The 18,469-nt window shown below is 46.5% G+C and overlaps 1 protein-coding gene across 1 annotated transcript in view; it reads right to left on the bottom strand.

Moving 5' to 3' along the window:
- Positions 1-1,046: 1,046 nt before the first annotated feature.
- The window catches only part of LOC141074917 (uncharacterized), a 48,965-nt gene continuing 31,542 nt past the window's right edge, over positions 1,047-18,469 (bottom strand). Inside the window, exons 4-11 of the mRNA XM_073562226.1 lie at positions 13,193-13,316; positions 10,338-10,435; positions 10,181-10,259; positions 9,977-10,074; positions 9,820-9,898; positions 9,636-9,733; positions 9,394-9,511; positions 1,047-3,746 (exon numbers count right to left, since the gene is read on the bottom strand). Coding sequence (XP_073418327.1) covers positions 1,549-3,746; positions 9,394-9,511; positions 9,636-9,733; positions 9,820-9,898; positions 9,977-10,074; positions 10,181-10,259; positions 10,338-10,435; positions 13,193-13,316 — 2,892 coding nt within the window. The 3' untranslated portion in view covers positions 1,047-1,548. The remainder of the gene's footprint in view (positions 3,747-9,393; positions 9,512-9,635; positions 9,734-9,819; positions 9,899-9,976; positions 10,075-10,180; positions 10,260-10,337; positions 10,436-13,192; positions 13,317-18,469) is intronic.

Here is an 18,469-nt window from a genome sequence, read left to right as displayed (position 1 = left end):
TGTGTGGCTCGGAATAGAGGTCAGGACAGCCATGTGTACTGGTACAGAGTATGTGGTTCTGAGTGGCAAACAGGATGGCCACTGGTACTGGTAAAGACTGTGGGTCTGGATAGCAGAAAGGTCAGGTATGGAAGCAGGATACAGGTTAGCCAATATTGTATCAAGATCAGCCAAAGCAGACAAGAGGACATAGCAGGCCAGTAACAACACAAATGTTTCTCAGACACCTCCCAACAGGTGGAGGTGCCTTAAGTGTCTCCTAACTATTGGCTGGAAACACAATAGGAGAGGGCGGGCTGCAAGGAGACCTGCTTTCATGTGCAGGCCCTGAGGTGTGGAAACAGAGACAGGAGATGCAAATGGGTGGTGAGTTAGTCGGTATCCCTGATGAGGGAAAGGTGCAGAAACACACAGAAATGCCAGAAGTACACCCACCATATAATAACTTTCCTTCAACAATAATAATTCTAATTCCTCCATCTTGTTGGTGAGACTACTGGCATTAGTGTACATGCACTTTATAAATTTCTCTGTACGACTATTTCTGCTTAGGGTATCAACTGTCCTAAACCCTCCCCCAATGCCACGCCCAAATTCATTCCCATAGTGGTTTGTACCGTAGAAAAAATTTGCTAACTTTGATACTCATTGCCAAAAACCGCATTTCAAGAACCTATTGCACTATTGTTTTCTCCAGCCTTTCTTCAACCATTATTTAGGCCAAGGCACTATCAACACTATTTTCCCCTCCTGTACAGCCATTTATCAGAGCAGCTCCAATGCCACGGCGCCATCTTGTGACTGCAACTTCTGACTGACGGAAGACAGAAGTTGCATCTCAAGCTCTCATTCCACACCTATGAGAGCCAGAAGGAGGCTCTCATAGACTTGCATTAAAGAGTGACCTCCAGCTCGCTCCATGAGGCACTGGAACAATACTGCCAGAGACTGAGTGGAGCAGCGGCGATAGAAGGTAATGATGGCATTAGGTAAATGTGAGAGCAGGAGCAGGGACCTTAGATTAGAAGCACCACTCCAGCAGTCAGTTTTGTTTGGTTTCAAACATTTTTACGCTATTTTAATGAAGATAAAATTTAATACAAAGTTCCCATATTTTTTGCAATATTGCTCCCGATTCTGTTGCAGTGGGATGACGTTACGAATGCAGTAATAAAAAAACAAGGATCAAGGTGACAAACCAGCTTCATTACATTGAAATATCTTTCTTCTGCTCTTCCTTATGTCCGCAATGCTTTTCGCTCTGGATCTCAATCATGGATGACCAATGATAACCATAACTAGCATGTTTTGCATATCCAGGCTAATTATACTGTACATGTAAAATAAACACTTATTGGCTGTTAAAGGAGTTAATAACCTATGCCATTTTGCAATATATAGTATTTCTCACATTTCCAAACAAGAATATGGTTTCTATGTGAATTCTCTGATGAGTTTCACATTTAGATTTACTTACAAAATATTTTTTTAAAATATAAGATATCAAAACAGTTCCTCTCCTGTGTGATTCTTCTAATAGTTCCAAAGTTAGGTTTTAGTAAGTAATGATTTTCCACAGTCTGAAGATGAATACGGCTTCTCTTCTGTGTGAATTCTCTGATGTTTAATAAGATGTGATTTCTGTGTAAAACATTTCTCACATTCTAAACATGAATACGGCTTCTCTCCTGTGTGAACGCTCTGATGTTTAACAAGATGTGATTTACAAATAAAACATTTCCCACAGTCTAAACATGAATACGGCTTCTCTCCTGTATGAATTCTCTGATGTCTAACAAGATCAGATTGGTGTGTAAAACATTTTTCACATTCTGAACATGAATACAACTTCTCTCCCGTGTGAATTCTCTGATGTTTAATAAGATTTGATTTCTGAGTAAAACATTTCCCACAGTCTAAACATGAATACGGCTTCTCTCCTGTGTGAATTCTCTGATGTTTAACAAGATCATATTGGTGTGTAAAACATTTTTCACATTCTGAACATGAATACGGCTTCTCTCCCGTGTGAATTCTCTGATGTTTAACAAGATTTGATTTCTGAGTAAAACATTTCCCACAGTCTAAACATGAATACGGCTTCTCTCCTGTATGAATTCTCTGATGTCTAACAAGATCTGATTGGTCTGTAAAACATTTTTCACATTCTGAACATGGATACATCTTCTCTCCTGTGTGAATTCTTTGATGTTTAACAAGATTTGATTTATGAGTAAAACATTTCCCACAGTCAAAACATAAATACGGCTTCTCTTCTGTGTGAATTCTATGATGTCTAACAAGATCTGATTGGTCTGTAAAACATTTTTCACATTCTGAACATGAATACGGCTTCTCTCCCGTGTGAATTCTCTGATGTTTAACAAGATTTGATTTCTGAGTAAAACATTTCCCACAGTCTAAACATGAATACGGCTTCTCTTCTGTGTGAATTCTCTGATGTCTAACAAGATCTGATTGGTCTGTAAAACATTTTTCACATTCTGAACATGAATACATCTTCTCTTCTGTGTGAATTCTTTGATGTTTAACAAGATTTGATTTCTGAGTAAAACATTTCCCACAGTCTAAACATGAATACGGCTTCTCTCCTGTGTGAATTCTCAGATGTTTAACAAGATCTGATTTCTTAGTAAAACATTTGCCACATTCTGAACATGAAAAAGGCTTCTCGCCTGGGTGAATTCTCTGATGTGCAATAAAATTTGATTGAGTCATAAAACATCTTCCACATTGTGAACATGAAAATGGCTTCTCTCCTGTGTGAATTTGATGATGATCACTAAGATTGGCTTTAGTACTGAAACTTTTCCCACATTCTGAACATGGAAATGGCTTCTCCCCTGTATGAATTATCTGATGTTTTGTAAGATCTGATAAATGAGAAAAAATGTTCCCACATTCTTTACATAAATAAGGTTTTCCTCCTGTGTGAATTCTCTCATGTTTAACAAGATCTGCTTTACGTATGAAGCACTTTCCACATTCTGAACATGAATGAGGTTTCTCTCCTGTATGAATTCTTTCATGTTTAACAAGATCTGATTTACATATAAAACATTTCCCACATTCTGAACATGAATACGGTTTCTCTCCTGTATGAATTCTCTGATGTTTAACTTGATCTGATTTCTGAGTAAAAAATTTCCCACATTCTGAACAGGAGTATGGCTTCTCACCTGTGTGACTTCGCTCATGTCTAACCAGACTGGATTTACCAGTAAAACACTTCCCACATACAGAACATGCAAATGGCTTTTCTCCTGTGTGAATTATTTCATGTCGAACAAGACTTGATTTGTTTATATAGCACTTCCCGCAAAGTAAACACGAAAATGGTTTCTCTCCCGTGTGACTTTTTTCATGTCTTACAAGAGTCGATTTATCTGTAAAGGTCTTCCCACATTCTGAACATGAAAATGGTTTCCCTCCAGTGTGAATTCTTCTGTGTGTAGAAAGACTTGATCTTCTTGTAAAGTGTTTTGCAAACGTATGTTGGAGCTGTTGAATCATTTTCTGACTTGTACTTGTGGTAACAATGCAAGATTGATCAGAAGGGTCTTCAAAATTAGGGGGCTTAAAAGTTTGATCTGTACTGTTAAATCCTGAATTTACGCTAAGAGTAATGAGATTTTCTTCTGAAGAGTGTGGCATGATGTGTTCATCTTCTACTTTATAATTTAGCAAGAAAATAACATTTCCCTCAGGAATCCCAATGTGATTTTCTGTTAAGATTAAAATGGAGTTTGTTAGTTATTTTTCAAATCAAAGTAGATATTACATTAATTTTATTCCTAGCAAAACACACAGTTTATAATGCGGTCTGAGATGGGATTGTTAGCCAAAGCTAAAAAAATGGATTCTGCTGGAAGGAAAAGTTTAAGCCATTGGTCTGGGTTCATCAAGCAATTTTCACCAGAATACTGGAGTCAAATTGCTTGAAATGTCGCAAAAAAAATGATAACTTGTGATGTTTTAAAAGCATTCCTGGCCAGCTTGGCCAAGATTTCGAAACATTGGTGGACTTAGCCGGGAGTAAACCTGCTAAAAGTCACAAAATGCAAGAGCAGTTTCATCTACCGTAATGCTTTCTCTCAGCAAAACCCCACAGTTCTTGATTCAGTTTTCAGATCTAAAACCTGACGCAGGTTCCAAAGGAAAGTAAAATCTAAAAGAAGGGATTTACACTTGAATCTATTACAGACTTTGTATGAAAAACTGCAGTGTCATCGTGCCTTAAAAAATGTTGTATGTGAAAGAAATCGTGCTGAAACAGACCGACCAGGACACGAGATGATAGCAGGGCGGTGACTGCACGATACTGAAGGTTGTGCTGCGGGAATATCTGGAAGACAACAGTTCCTGCAAAGTGTCACTAACGTAGAAAACTGGTGGAACGTACGGTGTTTCCCCGTAAATAAGACAGCGTCCTGTGTTATTTTTCAGTCTGAAAAAGGGGTTAGGGCTTATTTTTTCACAATAAGAACAATCCACATTTTTTCTTAAATACAGAAAATAAAAAATAAAAAAAAAAAAAATCAACATTTATTACAATATAATCATGTGATCACATTCTGGATCATCATATCTCGACAAACCATGAATTCCGTCATGACCTTCTTGAGATCCTATTTCCATGTACAACGATCTACATTAAAGGGAATCTGTCACCTATTTTTCGCCTATCAGCTGCGGCCTCCGCCATCAGTGGCTTATCTACAGCGTTCTGTAATGCATTCTGTAATGCTGTAGGTAAACCCCGATGTAACCTGAAAGAGAAGAAAAATGAGTTATATTATACTCACCCAGGGGAGGTCCGGGTCCAGTTCGGGTCCAGAGGGAGTCGTGGTCCGGTCCGGCACCTCCCATCTTGCAACGATGACGTCCTCTTCATTCCTGACCGTCACAGCTCCGGCGCAGGCGCACTTCTCTGCCTTGTTGAGGGCAGAGCAGATTACTGCAGTGCGCAGGCGCCGGAAGAGGTGAGTATAACTCATTTTTCTTCTCTTTCAGGTTACATCGGGGGCTTATCTACAGCATTACAGAATGCATTACAGAATGCTGTAGAGAAGCCCCTAATGGCGGAGGCCACAGCTGATAGGCGAAAAATAGGTGACAGATTCCCATTAACCAGTATTCATGAACAAAAATCAACATTTATTCAAACACAGTCATGTCATCATCTTCCGGAACATCATCGTAACTCTCCAAACCCTGAATCCAGTTGTGAATTTCTTGTGACTCTGTTGCCTTTAGAATCATTGGCCCCAATTTCTCATGTCCAGCAATAGCACTGTCCTTAAATGAGCGCCTCTTGTCCATGTATCCTGCTTGTAGCACATTGGCAACGCAATTGTCAGTGATTTTCTCCCATGAGTTCTTCACCCAAGTCACAACCTCTTGCAGTCTAGGATTCACAAAGTTTCCATGCTGATTTCTCTCCATTCTGTTTCTAATGTAGTCATTTATTTCCGTGTGTAAATGGTCCTTGAATGGCTTGTTTATTGCAATATCAAGAGTCTGGAGATAGGCCGTCATTCCTGCGGGAATCATTATTTGATCTATTTTTCTTTCCTGAAGGAAGTTCTTCATATCTTTAGCACGGTGTGTACTGGCTGAATCCCAGACTAGCAGACCTCTTTGACCACCTCGTAAAACGAGCGGCAGCATTAAATCGACCCATTTCCGTATAACTGCTTGTGTGCACCAAGCTTTTACGGTTTCAAGAATATAAATGCCTGAAATACGTTTCATCTTCTCCTTCTTGCCCTTAGTAATGATTAGAGGTGGCACTTTAGTTCCATCCAGACGAATTGCCAAAATGCAGGTAACACGTGCACCTTCATGACCGGTGGAGAGTGTAGACAGAGGAGGCACCCGCTGATCAATCGTCGCTTGTGATCCTTGGCCCAGAAACACTGCAGTTTCATCCATAACAATCATGTTGGAAAGTTGGTATTTAGAAAAGTCGATGCCATCAACAAAGGACTTGAATGCAAGCGCACGTTTAATAACTTCAGCATCTTCTAGCTTAATGAGAGTTGTGGATCGTCTTAGAGACAGTTCACATCGCTGAAGGAAGCCGTCCAGCCAGTGATGTGACGCTTTGAAGTCTTCTGGTGATATTTCTAATTGTGGTGCCATTGTAAGGGCAAATTCTTGAATATCAGCCCTGCGCACAACCAATGCCTTGGCTCTCCTGTCAGCAATCCATTCACAGATCATGTCTTCCAGCTCAGGAAATAATGGATGCCGACCCGCTCCACACTTGCGCCTCTTAGCATTTCCCTTGCACACCTGCTGACTGAGGTTATCGTACTCTGCCCGCCATCTTCGGACCATTCGGATGTTCAACATCTTCTCTTTGCAGAAAGCAGTAAGATTTTTGCCTTGGGAATCCTCCACGATTCTCTTCTTGTACTCGACGGAATAGCTCTTTCTTTTTGAACTCATGTTGTCTAAGGATCAAAAAGTACAGCATATTTCTTTTTCCTCTGCTTACTGGTACATATGGTACTGTACTGCAATAAATGTGACTCAGAAAAGGAGGGGCCCCCAAAAGAATCACTCACAAGACCCCCTTAGAACCAAAACAATTAGGCTGCGTTCACATGTCGCGGTTTTTACCGCGAAAACGTGAAAAAAACAGCATCCCATGCAATCCTATGGGATTCCACAATGCTGCGGATTTTCCCGCGGCGGAATCGCATCACGGAAAAATTCGCAGCATGCTCATTATTTTGCGGAATCTCGGCGATTTCGCCCACATAGGAATGCATTGTTCTGCTTACTTTCCGCATGTGGCTGTGCCCACCATGCGAAAAGTAAGCAGAACATTTGCGGATGGTACCCAGGGTCCGGAGGAGAGGAGACTGTCCTCCAGGCTCTGGGCACCATATCCCTGTAAAAAATAGAAATAAAAAAAAAAAATCGGGTTATATTCACCTTCCGACGTCCCGCGCAGCGTCCCCAGGCTTCAGCGATACACGCGGCAGGTTCCGTTCCCAATGATGCATTGCGATGACCTTTGCTGACGTCGCGTCTCATGATACTGTAGCGGTCTCACGAGACCGCGACGTTATCAAAGGTCATTGTCGCAAGGCATCACTGGGAACGGGACCTGCCGGGAGCATCGCTGAAGCCAGGGGACGCTGCGCGGGACGTCGGAAGGTGAATATAACCCGATTTTTTTATTTTTTATTATTTTTAACATTAGATCTATTTACTACTGATGCTGCATAGGCCGCCTGAATAGTAAAAAGTTGGTCACACTCGTCAAACACTGTGTATGACGAGTGTGACCAACCTGTCAATCAATTCTCCAAGTGATGCTACAGATCGCTTGGAAACCGCTAGCATTCTGCAAGCTAATTACGCTTCCAAATCGCTAGTTTTTCCGCGTGAAAATCGCGGGAATTTAAAATGCGATTTCCCCGCAGAATGGAATTCTGGAATTCTCGCGGTAACTTCCACGGGAATTCCACTACGTGTGAACCCAGCCTTACAGTTGGCAAGTGCCAATAGTGCATGGGTCATTCATACGTCACTTCTGTCAGACATGCGTCACGGTCAGTTCTCTTGCCGTTCCGGCTGCGTTCCACTGCAGCCAAGTGTAGCAGTCGGCTCCCCCAGGGTGGCCGGCAGCAGCCACATTGCTTGGGCTCAGGACTGAAGTGATGACAGCGGTACTACGGGATCTGCGTGTGAGACCCCGGCATTAGCCAACCCTTATTCTTGTGGGGTCTTTTGAGTGTGATTCTTTTCAGGATGTCGGCTTCCTTTTGGGGTGTCAGATTAAGGAAAGGTCTACTGTATCTGTCCTGCTGTAACCAGAGTCAGTTTTAGTAAAAGTGGGGCCCATGGGCACAAGTTAAAAGGGGGCCCCATCTGATGACATACTGCATAATCGCACACAAACATTTAGGGCGCATTTACAGGAGCCAATTTCAGACCTTTACACGAGGACGATCAGGACCAGGCATTGTAAACTAGAGGTCTGGGTATAAAGGCTGTGCTGCTGATTTATTAGGTACCTGTGGTTATAGGGTCTTTATCTCTGTCACAGCCCCTCCGCGGCCTGTGGTGTAAGTATCTTCATACTGATACACGTCTGCGCTGGCACTGACCTAGCTGTGGGCGGCGCTTGTGCAGATCAATCTGATTGCAGGCTTCAGAAAAATGGTGCCGGTGTTGGCGCATGTGTAGACTGAAATCTCTGTTCTTCAATCTGCACATACGCTGCCACCATTTTCCTTAAAGGGAACCTGTCACCTCTTTTTTGGCCTACCAGCTAAAAATATCATTTCATTGAGTGTCAGCTCTGCATTCCATAACTAATTCTGAAACCCCCTGACTCCCCATGTATCACCTGTAGAAATCTTTTTTATTTATTCCACGCTGTATGGTAATCTGTTCGGTCCGGTCCGATGGGCGTTGCCACTGTTCTGTCACTCCACCCCTCCTTGGCTTGCTGTACGCATTCTTTGTTATGAATATCGCAGATCGTGTACAGGTTTCATGCATGCGCACTGAAATGTGACCTCGCACATGCGCACTGAAATGTGACCTCGCGCGTGCGCAGTATGCTTTGCCCGACTGAGGGCAATGCCGAAAATCAGTAGTGCGCATGCGCCAGCCTACGTAGTTGTTTCCTATGTCCCGGAAGTATTTCGCGGCCATGCGCTCTACCGATTTTCGGCTTAGCCCTCAAAATCTGTACGCGATCTGCGATATTCACAGTGAAGAATGTGTACAGCAAGCCGAGGAGGGGTGGAGTGACGGAACAGAGGAAACGCCCATCGGACCGGACCAAACAGGTTAACATACAGCGTGCGACAAATAAAAAAGGTTTTTATGGCTGAGACAGGGGGAGTCAGGGGGTTTGATATCTAGTTCTGGACCGCATAGCTGACACTCAGTTATATGATATTTTTAGCTGGTAAGGCAAAAAAGTGGTGACAAGTTCCCTTTAAGCATGCAGGGAGGTTAATGTGCGCATGTGTGTCTCTGACCTCATCTCCGTGGCTGTGGCCGTAGTATCAGATGGGAGCAGTGCACACACACTGGCATGCCACGTTTACAGCTGGAGACCACCACTATGTGTTTGAAGCCCAGCACAACATGCTGAGCTCCTCTAAGCCTAACCTCTGCTGCCAGCTATGATGACAGCAACAAGCAGATGGCACAATGATGATGGCACAACAAGCTTTGGTTGACGCAGGTTTGTTATGGACAGACCACGGCTGTGGATCTGGGGGCGGATTACGATTCAGGAGAACACATAGGCTGCATGTGGTAGGAGCACCGTCTAAGATTCGGTGGAATCACATCTTAAAGAGATCTCTGAATTTGCTTTCCAAATCCATGACATACCTGGGGGAAGAGCAACTGGAATCTCCACCTTCACGTCACTTGTAAAAGATTCATGTCCCCTTATCCTCTGTCTTTCTTCTGTTTCCATCTTCACCTTACAATTAGCCAGATCTTCATTCTTGATACATCAAATATAAGATTCAGTACAAAACAGAAGACAGGTGGAAAAATGTAACAGCAACATGAGAAGACAAGAAATGTCCCCCATATACAGATCCGGTACAGGGCTCAGCGCCGTCTACCTGATGATCCTCCGGGATGTTGTGATTCTCCTCTGGACAGTCCTGGGGACACAGAGGACGGGGACATCTCTCTGGTGGATTCCTTTCCATGAGTCCACCTGTAGGAAACAAACAGTGATGGAATAGATTGTGTTATGTGATAGTAGGTGACCACAAATCAGACGTGACAGTCTCCCCTCCTCACCCTGCTGATCGGCCCATATTGCGATCGCCTCTTGTGCTCCATGTATAACCTCAACCTGAATATCAATCAGATCTTCACCCTAAAAAGAAAAATGTAAGATGAGCTCAGGTCCCATCACTTCATGGTCAGATGTTGTGGGGGCTTCAGTGTCATCTACCTGATGATCCTCCGGGATGTTGTGCTTCTCCTCCGGACAGTCCTGGGGACACAGAGGACGGGGACATCTCTCTGGTGGATTTCTCCTCCTGGATCCATCTGTAGGAAACACACAGTGATGGGATAGATTGTGTCATGTGATGATGAGATGATGGGAGTAGTAGTAGGTGACCACAAATCAGACGTGACAGTCTCCCCTCCTCACCCTGCTGATCGGCCCATATTGCGATCGCCTCTTGTGCTCCATGTATAACCTCAACCTTAATATCAATCAGATCTTCACCCTAAAAAGAAAAATGTAAGATGAGCTCAGGTCCCATCACTTCATGGTCAGATGTTGTGGGGGCTTCAGTGTCATCTACCTGATGATCCTCCGGGATGTTGTGATTCTCCTCTGGACAGTCCTGGGGACACAGAGGACGGGGACATCTCTCTGGTGGATTTCTCCTCCTGGGTCCATCTGTGGAGACACAACCACAGGGTGACTAAATCCCTGTCTGTGACTAATACTGCACATTTTCAGCTCACTCCTTTTGGTTTTGCGTTAGTTTTCTCTCCCTTTTTGAGCTGTGTACTTATTCTATAAAGCTTTCTGCAGACAGGACTTTGGTCCTGCTGGCACAAATAGAGGGTTAATACTAGAGATAGGACCATCCCGATTGGGACACCTTGTTGCGGTGGGATGAATGTTACACATTTTGATCCAATTAAGAGTTAACTAAATCCCGTTATTACCAGGGCTGTGGAGTCAGAGCCCATTTTGGTGGAGTCGGAGTGATGGAAATTGAGGAGTCGGAGTCAGGGTCGGAGGTTTGGCTTACCGACTCCACAGCCCGGTTATTACACGTACTATCACTGATTTACTTAGAATTCCTGCGCTTTTACACAAGTGGACGGTTTGGTCGCTGGAGCGCACCTTTATCCTTTCTCTTCCTTGTTTTCTAGGGACCACTTTATAATTTGAAGTTATTTAAAGGCGCATAAAGGTCAGACTCCCCCCAAAACAATAAATAAAAACTGCACCTTTCCATGTATCAAAAAACGCATCCAGAAGTTTGTTAACCCTTTTGGCGCATCACAGAAATTAGCACAAAAGGGTAAAAGGAGAAAATAGCCCCCTAATTTCTTGCCACGCGATGGCAGTAAGGTCGGCCATGCACATTAGATGGCTGTCGGCAGAACCATACTTTGGCCGTCATCTCAGCCGCCTCTCCCACTCACAGGAGCGCGCCTAGGTTCACTGTCAGAAAGCTGCTCCCACAAACTGTCGGCCAAACCGGTGGATATCGGAGGGATGAGCCCACATTGGAATAATGGATATGGAGGCTAAAGACGAACACAGCAGCATCACAGATGACTACAGACTTTAACCCCGCCATCAGTGCCGGCCTGCGGCCACCGTAAAGGGCATACATGTAAAGTACCGGCAGAGACGATGATCCAAACATCTTGGATATGCAGACAGCCTTGAGATATGAGAGGACTCGTCCTGTAGCGTCACCCATTACAAGCAGCAATCCTAAAAGTCAATATACCCCTTCATGACCCAGCCTATTGTGACCTTAATGACCAGGCCATTTTTTGCAATTCTGACCAGTGTCCCTTTATGAGGTAATAACTCAGGAACGCTTCAACGTATCCTAGCGATTCTGAGACTGTTTTTTCATGACATATTGGGCTTCACGTTAGAGGACAATTTAGGTCGATAATTTTTGCGTTTATTTGTGAAAAAAATCGGAAATTTGGCCAAAATTTTGAAAATTTTGCAATTTTCAAATTTTTAATTTTTATTCTGTTAAACCAGAGAGTTATGTGACACAAAATAGTTAATAAATAACATTTCCCACATGTCTACTTTACATCAGCACAATTCTAGAAACATTTTTTTTTTTCGTTAGGAAGTTATAAGGGTTAAAAGTTGACCAGCGATTTCTCATTTTTACAACAATATTTAAAAAAACATTTTTTTAGGGACCACCTCACATTTGAAGTCACTTTGAGGGGTCTTTATGGCACAAAATACCCAAAAGTGACACCATTCTAAAAACTACACCCCTCAAGCTACTCAAAACTACATTCAAGAAGATTATTAACCCTTCAGGTGCTTCACAGGAACTAAAGCAACGTGGACGGAAAAAATGGACATTTTAATTTTTTCAACAAAAATGTCTTTTAGCATCAATTTGTTCATTTTCACATGAGCAACAGGATAAAATGGATCCTAATATTTGTAGGGCAATTTCTCCTGAGTACACCGATACCTCATATGTGGTCATAAACCACTGTTTGGGCGCACGGCAGGGCTCAGAAGGGAAGGAGCGCCATTTTACTTTTTGAATGGAAAATTAGCTCCAATCGTTAGCGGACACCATGACGAGTATAGAGAGAGGCCCCTGTGTGCCTAAACAATGGAGCTCCGCCACAATTGATCCCATTTTGGAAACTAGACCCCCCCCAAGGAAATTATCTACATGTGTGGTGAGAACTTTGAAACCCCAAGTGTTTCACTAAAGGTGATAGCGCAGAGCTGTGAAAATACAAAATCATTTTTTTTTCCACAAAAATTATATTTTAGCCCCCAATTTTTTATTTTCACAAAGGTAAAAGGAAAAAGTGGACCCCAAAAGTTGTTGTCCAATTTGTCCTGAGCACCGTTGTACCCCAAATGTGGGGGGGACCACTGTATGGACACAAGTCGGGGCTCGGAATGGAAGGAGTGCAGTTTTAGAATGCAGACTTTGATGGAATGGTCTGCGGGGGTCATGTTATGTTTGCAGAGCCCCTGATGTGCCTAAACAGTAGAAACCCCCACAAGTGACCCCATTTTGGAAACTAGACCACCCAAGGAACTTATCTAGATGTGAGGTGAGCACTTTAAACCCCCAAGTGCTTCACAGAAGGTTATAACGCCCAGGCGTGAAAATAAAAAATCATTTTTTTTCTACAACAATTTTTTTAGCCAGCAATTTTTTTATTTTCCCAAGGGTAACAGGAGAAATTAGACCCCAAAAGTTGTTGTGCAATTTTTCCTGAGTACGCTGACACCCCATATGTTGGGGTAAACCACTGTCTGGGCTCTAAAGGGAGGGAGCACCGCTTGACCTCTTGAATGCAAAATTGGCTGGAATCAATGGTGGGGCCATGTTGCGTTTGGAGACCCCCGTGATGTGCCTAAACAGTGGAAACCCCACAGTTCCATAAACATTATCCCCCTCACCTTGTGATGCAAGAGGCCGATGCTCCTCCATGATGAAATCCTTGTACTGATCCTTATGTCCTTCTAGAAACTCCCACTCCTCCATGGAGAGATAGACAGCGACATCCTGACACCTTATAGGAACCTGACAACAACGACACAGTCACCACCCAGAATCCTCCAGTATAATGTCCCAGCAGTCACCTCTCCGCTCATCACCCAGAATCCTCCAGTGCCGTCCTGTATAATGTCCCAGCAGTCACCTCTCCGCTCATCACCCAGAATCCTCCAGTGCCGTCCTGTATAATGTCCCAGCAGTCACCTCTCCGCTCATCACTCAGAATCCTCCAGTGCCATCCTGTATAATGTCCCAGCAGTCACCTCTCCGCTCATCACCCAGAATCCTCCAGTGCCGTCCTGTATAATGTCCCAGCAGTCACCTCTCCGCTCATCACCCAGAATCATCCAGTACCGTCCTGTATAATGTCCCAGCAGTCACCTCTCCGCTCATCACCCAGACTCCTCCAGTGCCGTCCTATATAATGTCCCAGCAGTCACCTCTCCCCTCATCACCCAGAATCCTCCAGTGTCCTCCTGTATAATGTCCCAGCAGTCACCTCTCCGCTCATCACCCAGAATCATCCAGTACCGTCCTGTATAATGTCCCAGCAGTCACCTCTCCGCTCATCACCCAGACTCCTCCAGTGCCGTCCTATATAATGTCCCAGCAGTCACCTCTCCGCTCATCACCCAGAATCCTCCAGTGCCGTCCTGTATAATGTCCCAGCAGTCACCTCTCCGCTCATCACCCAGACTCCTCCAGTGCCGTCCTGTATAATGTCCCAGCAGTCACCTCTCCTCTCATCACCCAGAATCCTCCAGTGCCGTCCTGTGTAATGTCCCAGCAGTCACCTCTCCGCTCATCACCCAGAATCCTCCAGTGCCGTCATGTATAATGTCCCAGCAGTCACCTCTCCGCTCATCACCCAGAATCCTCCAGTGCCGTCATGTATAATGTCCCAGCAGTCACCTCGCCGCTCATCACCCAGAATCCTCCAGTGCCGTCCTGTGTAATGTCCCAGCAGTCACCTCTCCTCTCATCACCCAGAATCCTCCAGTGCCGTCATGTATAATGTCCCAGCAGTCACCTCTCTTCTCATCACTCAGAATCCTCCAGTGCCGTCCTGTATAACGTTCCAGCAGTCACCTCTCCGCTCATCACCCAGAATCCTCCAGTGCCGTCCTGTATAATGTCCCAAGCAGTCACCTCTCCTCTCATCACCCAGAATCCTCCAGTGCCGTCCTGTATAATGTCCCAGCAGTCTCCTCTCCGCTCATCACCCAGAATCCTCCAGTGCCGTCCTGTATAATGTTCCAGCAGTCACCTCTCCGCTCATCACCCAGAATCCTCCAGTGCCGTCCTGTATAATGTCCCAGCAGTCACCTCTACTCTCATCACCCAGAATCCTCCAGTGCCGTCCTGTATAATGTCCCAGCAGTCACCTCTCCCCTCATCACCCAGAATCCTCCAGTGCCGTCCTGTATAATGTCCCAGCAGTCTCCTCTCCGCTCATCACCCAGAATCCTCCTGTGTCGTCCTGTATAATGTCCCAGCAGTCACCTCTCCTCTCATCACCCAGAATCCTCCAGTGCCGTCCTGTATAATGTCCCAGCAGTCTCCTCTCCGCTCATCACCCAGAATCCTCCAGTGCCGTCCTGTATAATGTCCCAGCAGTCACCTCTCCGCTCATCACCCAGAATCCTCCAGTGCCGTCCTGTATAATGTCCCAGCAGTCTCCTCTCCGCTCATCACCCAGAATCCTCCAGTGCCGTCCTGTATAATGTCCCAGCAGTCACCTCTCCGCTCTTCACCCAGAATCCTCCAGTGCCGTCCTGTATAATGTCCCAGCAGTCTCCTCTCCGCTCATCACCCAGAATCCTCCAGTGCCGTCCTGTATAATGTCCCAGCAGTCTCCTCTCCGCTCATCACCCAGAATCCTCCAGTGCCGTCCTGTATAATGTCCCAGCAGTCACCTCTCCGCTCATCACCCAGAATCCTCCAGTGCCGTCCTGTATAATGTCCCAGCAGTCTCCTCTCCGCTCATCACCCAGAATCCTCCAGTGCCGTCCTGTATAATGTCCCAGCAGTCTCCTCTCCGCTCATCACCCAGAATCCTCCAGTGCCGTCCTGTATAATGTCCCAGCAGTCACCTCTCCGCTCTTCACCCAGAATCCTCCAGTCCTGTATAATGTCCCAGCAGTCACCTCTCCGCTCATCACCCAGAATCCTCCAGTGCCGTCCTGTATAATGTCCCAGCAGTCACCTCTCCGCTCATCACCCAGAATCCTCCAGTGCCGTCCTGTATAATGTCCCTGCAGTCACCTCTCCGCTCATCACCCAGAATCCTCCAGTGCCGTCCTGTATAATGTCCCAGCAGTCACCTCTCCTCTCATCACTCAGAATCCTCCAGTGCCGTCCTGTATAATGTCCCAGCAGTCACCTCTCCGCTCATCACCCAGAATCCTCCAGTGCCGTCCTGTATAATGTCCCAGCAGTCACCTCTCCGCTCATCACCCAGAATCCTCCAGTGCCGTCCTGTATAATGTCCCAGCAGTCACCTCTCCGCTCATCACCCAGAATCCTCCAGTGCCGTCCTGTATAATGTCCCAGCAGTCACCTCTCCGCTCATCACCCAGAATCCTCCAGTGCCGTCCTGTATAATGTCCCAGCAGTCACCTCTCCCCTCATCACCCAGAATCCTCCAGTGCTGTCCTGTATAATGTCCCAGCAGTCACCTCTCCGCTCATCACCCAGAATCCTCCAGTGCCGTCCTGTATAATGTCCCAGCAGTCTCCTCTCCGCTCATCACCCAGAATCCTCCAGTGCTGTCCTGTATAATGTCCCAGCAGTCTCCTCTCCTCTCATCACCCAGAATCCTCCAGTGCCGTCCTGTATAATGTCCCAGCAGTCACCTCTCCGCTCATCACCCAGAATCCTCCAGTGCCGTCCTGTATAATGTCCCAGCAGTCACCTCTCCGCTCATCTCCCAGAATCCTCCAGTGCTGTCCTGTATAATGTCCCAGCAGTCACCTCTCCGCTCATCACCCAGAATCCTCCAGTGCCGTCCTGTATAATGTCCCAGCAGTCACCTCTCCTCTCATCACCCAGAATCCTCCAGTGCCGTCCTGTATAATGTCCCAGCAGTCTCCTCTCCGCTCATCTCCCAGAATCCTCCAGTGCCGTCCTGTATAATGTCCCAGCAGTCACCTCTCCGCTCATCTCCCAGAATCCTCCAGTGCCGTCCTGTATAATGTCCCAGCAGTCACCTCTCCGCTCATCACCCAGAATCCTCCAGTGCCGTCCTGTATAATGTCCCAGCAGTCACCTCTCCTCTCATCACCCAGAATCCTCCAGTGCCGTCCTGTATAATGTCCCAGCAGTCACCTCTCCGCTCATCACCCAGAATCCTCCAGTGCCGTCCTGTATAATGTCCCAGCAGTCACCTCTCCTCTCATCACCCAGAATCCTCCAGTGCCGTCCTGTATAATGTCCCAGCAGTCTCCTCTCCGCTCATCTCCCAGAATCCTCCAGTGCCGTCCTGTATAATGTCCCAGCAGTCACCTCTCCTCTCATCACCCAGAATCCTCCAGTGCCGTCCTGTATAATGTCCCAGCAGTCACCTCTCCGCTCATCACCCAGAATCCTCCAGTGCCGTCCTGTATAATGTCCCAGCAGTCACCTCTCCGTTCATCACCCAGAATCCTCCAGTGCCGTCCTGTATAATGTCCTAGCAGTCACCTCTCCGCTCATCTCCCAGAATCCTCCAGTGCCGTCCTGTATAATGTCCCAGCAGTCTCCTCTCCGCTCATCACCCAGAATCCTCCAGTGCCGTCCTGTATAATGTCCCAGCAGTCTCCTCTCCGCTCATCACCCAGAATCCTCCAGTGCCGTCCTGTATAATGTCCCAGCAGTCACCTCTCTGCTCATCACCCAGAATCCTCCAGTGCCATCCTGTATAATATCCCAGCAGTCACCTCTCCGCTCATCACCCAGAATCCTCCAGTGCCGTCCTGTATAATGTCACAGCAGTCACCTCTCCGCTCATCACCCAGAATCCTCCAGTGCCGTCCTGTATAATGTCCCAGCAGTCACCTCTCCGCTCATCACTCAGAATCCTCCAGTGCCGTCCTGTATAATGTCCCAGCAGTCACCTCTCCTCTCATCACCCAGAATCCTCCAGTGCCCTCCTGTATAATTTCCCAGCAGTCACCTCTCCGCTCATCACCCAGAATCCTCCAGTGCCGTCCTGTATAATGTCCCAGCAGTCACCTCTCCGCTCATCACCCAGAATCCTCCAGTGCCGTCCTGTATAATGTCCCAGCAGTCACCTCTCCGCTCATCACCCAGAATCCTCCAGTGCCGTCCTGTATAATGTCCCAGCAGTCACCTCTCCGCTCATCACCCAGAATCCTCCAGTGCCGTCCTGTATAATGTCCCAGCAGTCTCCTCTCCGCTCATCACCCAGAATCCTCCAGTACCGTCCTGTATAATGTCCCAGCAGTCACCTCTCCGCTCATCACCCAGAATCCTCCAGTGCCGTCCTGTATAATGTCCCAGCAGTCTCCTCTCCGCTCATCACCCAGAATCCTCCAGTGCCATCCTGTATAATGTCCCAGCAGTCACCTCTCCTCTCATCACCCGGAATCCTCCAGTGCCGTCCTGTATAATGTCCCAGCAGTCTCCTCTCCGCTCATCACCCAGAATCCTCCAGTGCCATCCTGTATAATGTCCCAGCAGTCACCTCTCCTCTCATCACCCAGAATCCTCCAGTACCGTCCTGTATAATGTCCCAGCAGTCACCTCTCCGCTCATCACCCAGAATCCTCCAGTGCCGTCCTGTATAATGTCCCAGCAGTCACCTCTCCTCTCATCACCAAGAATCCTCCAGTGCCGTCCTGTATAATGTCCCAGCAGTCACCTCTCCGCTCATCACCCAGAATCCTCCAGTGCCGTCCTGTATAATGTCCCAGCAGTCACCTCCCCGCTCATCACCCAGAATCCTCCAGTGCCGTCCTGTATAATGTCCCAGCAGTCTCCTCTCCGCTCATCACCCAGAATCCTCCAGTGCCGTCCTGTATAATGTCCCAGCAGTCTCCTCTCCGCTCATCACCCAGAATCCTCCAGTACCGTCCTGTATAATGTCCCAGCAGTCACCTCTCCGCTCATCACCCAGAATCCTCCAGTGCCGTCCTGTATAATGTCCCAGCAGTCACCTCTCCGCTCATCACCCAGAATCC

The sequence above is a fragment of the Dendrobates tinctorius genome, unplaced genomic scaffold (genome assembly GCF_039654945.1).
Source record: "Dendrobates tinctorius isolate UK_male_01 unplaced genomic scaffold, ASM3965494v1 ptg000342l, whole genome shotgun sequence".
In the NCBI taxonomy this organism is placed as follows: domain Eukaryota; kingdom Metazoa; phylum Chordata; class Amphibia; order Anura; family Dendrobatidae; genus Dendrobates; species Dendrobates tinctorius.
This window is presented reverse-complemented; position numbering and strand designations above follow the sequence as displayed.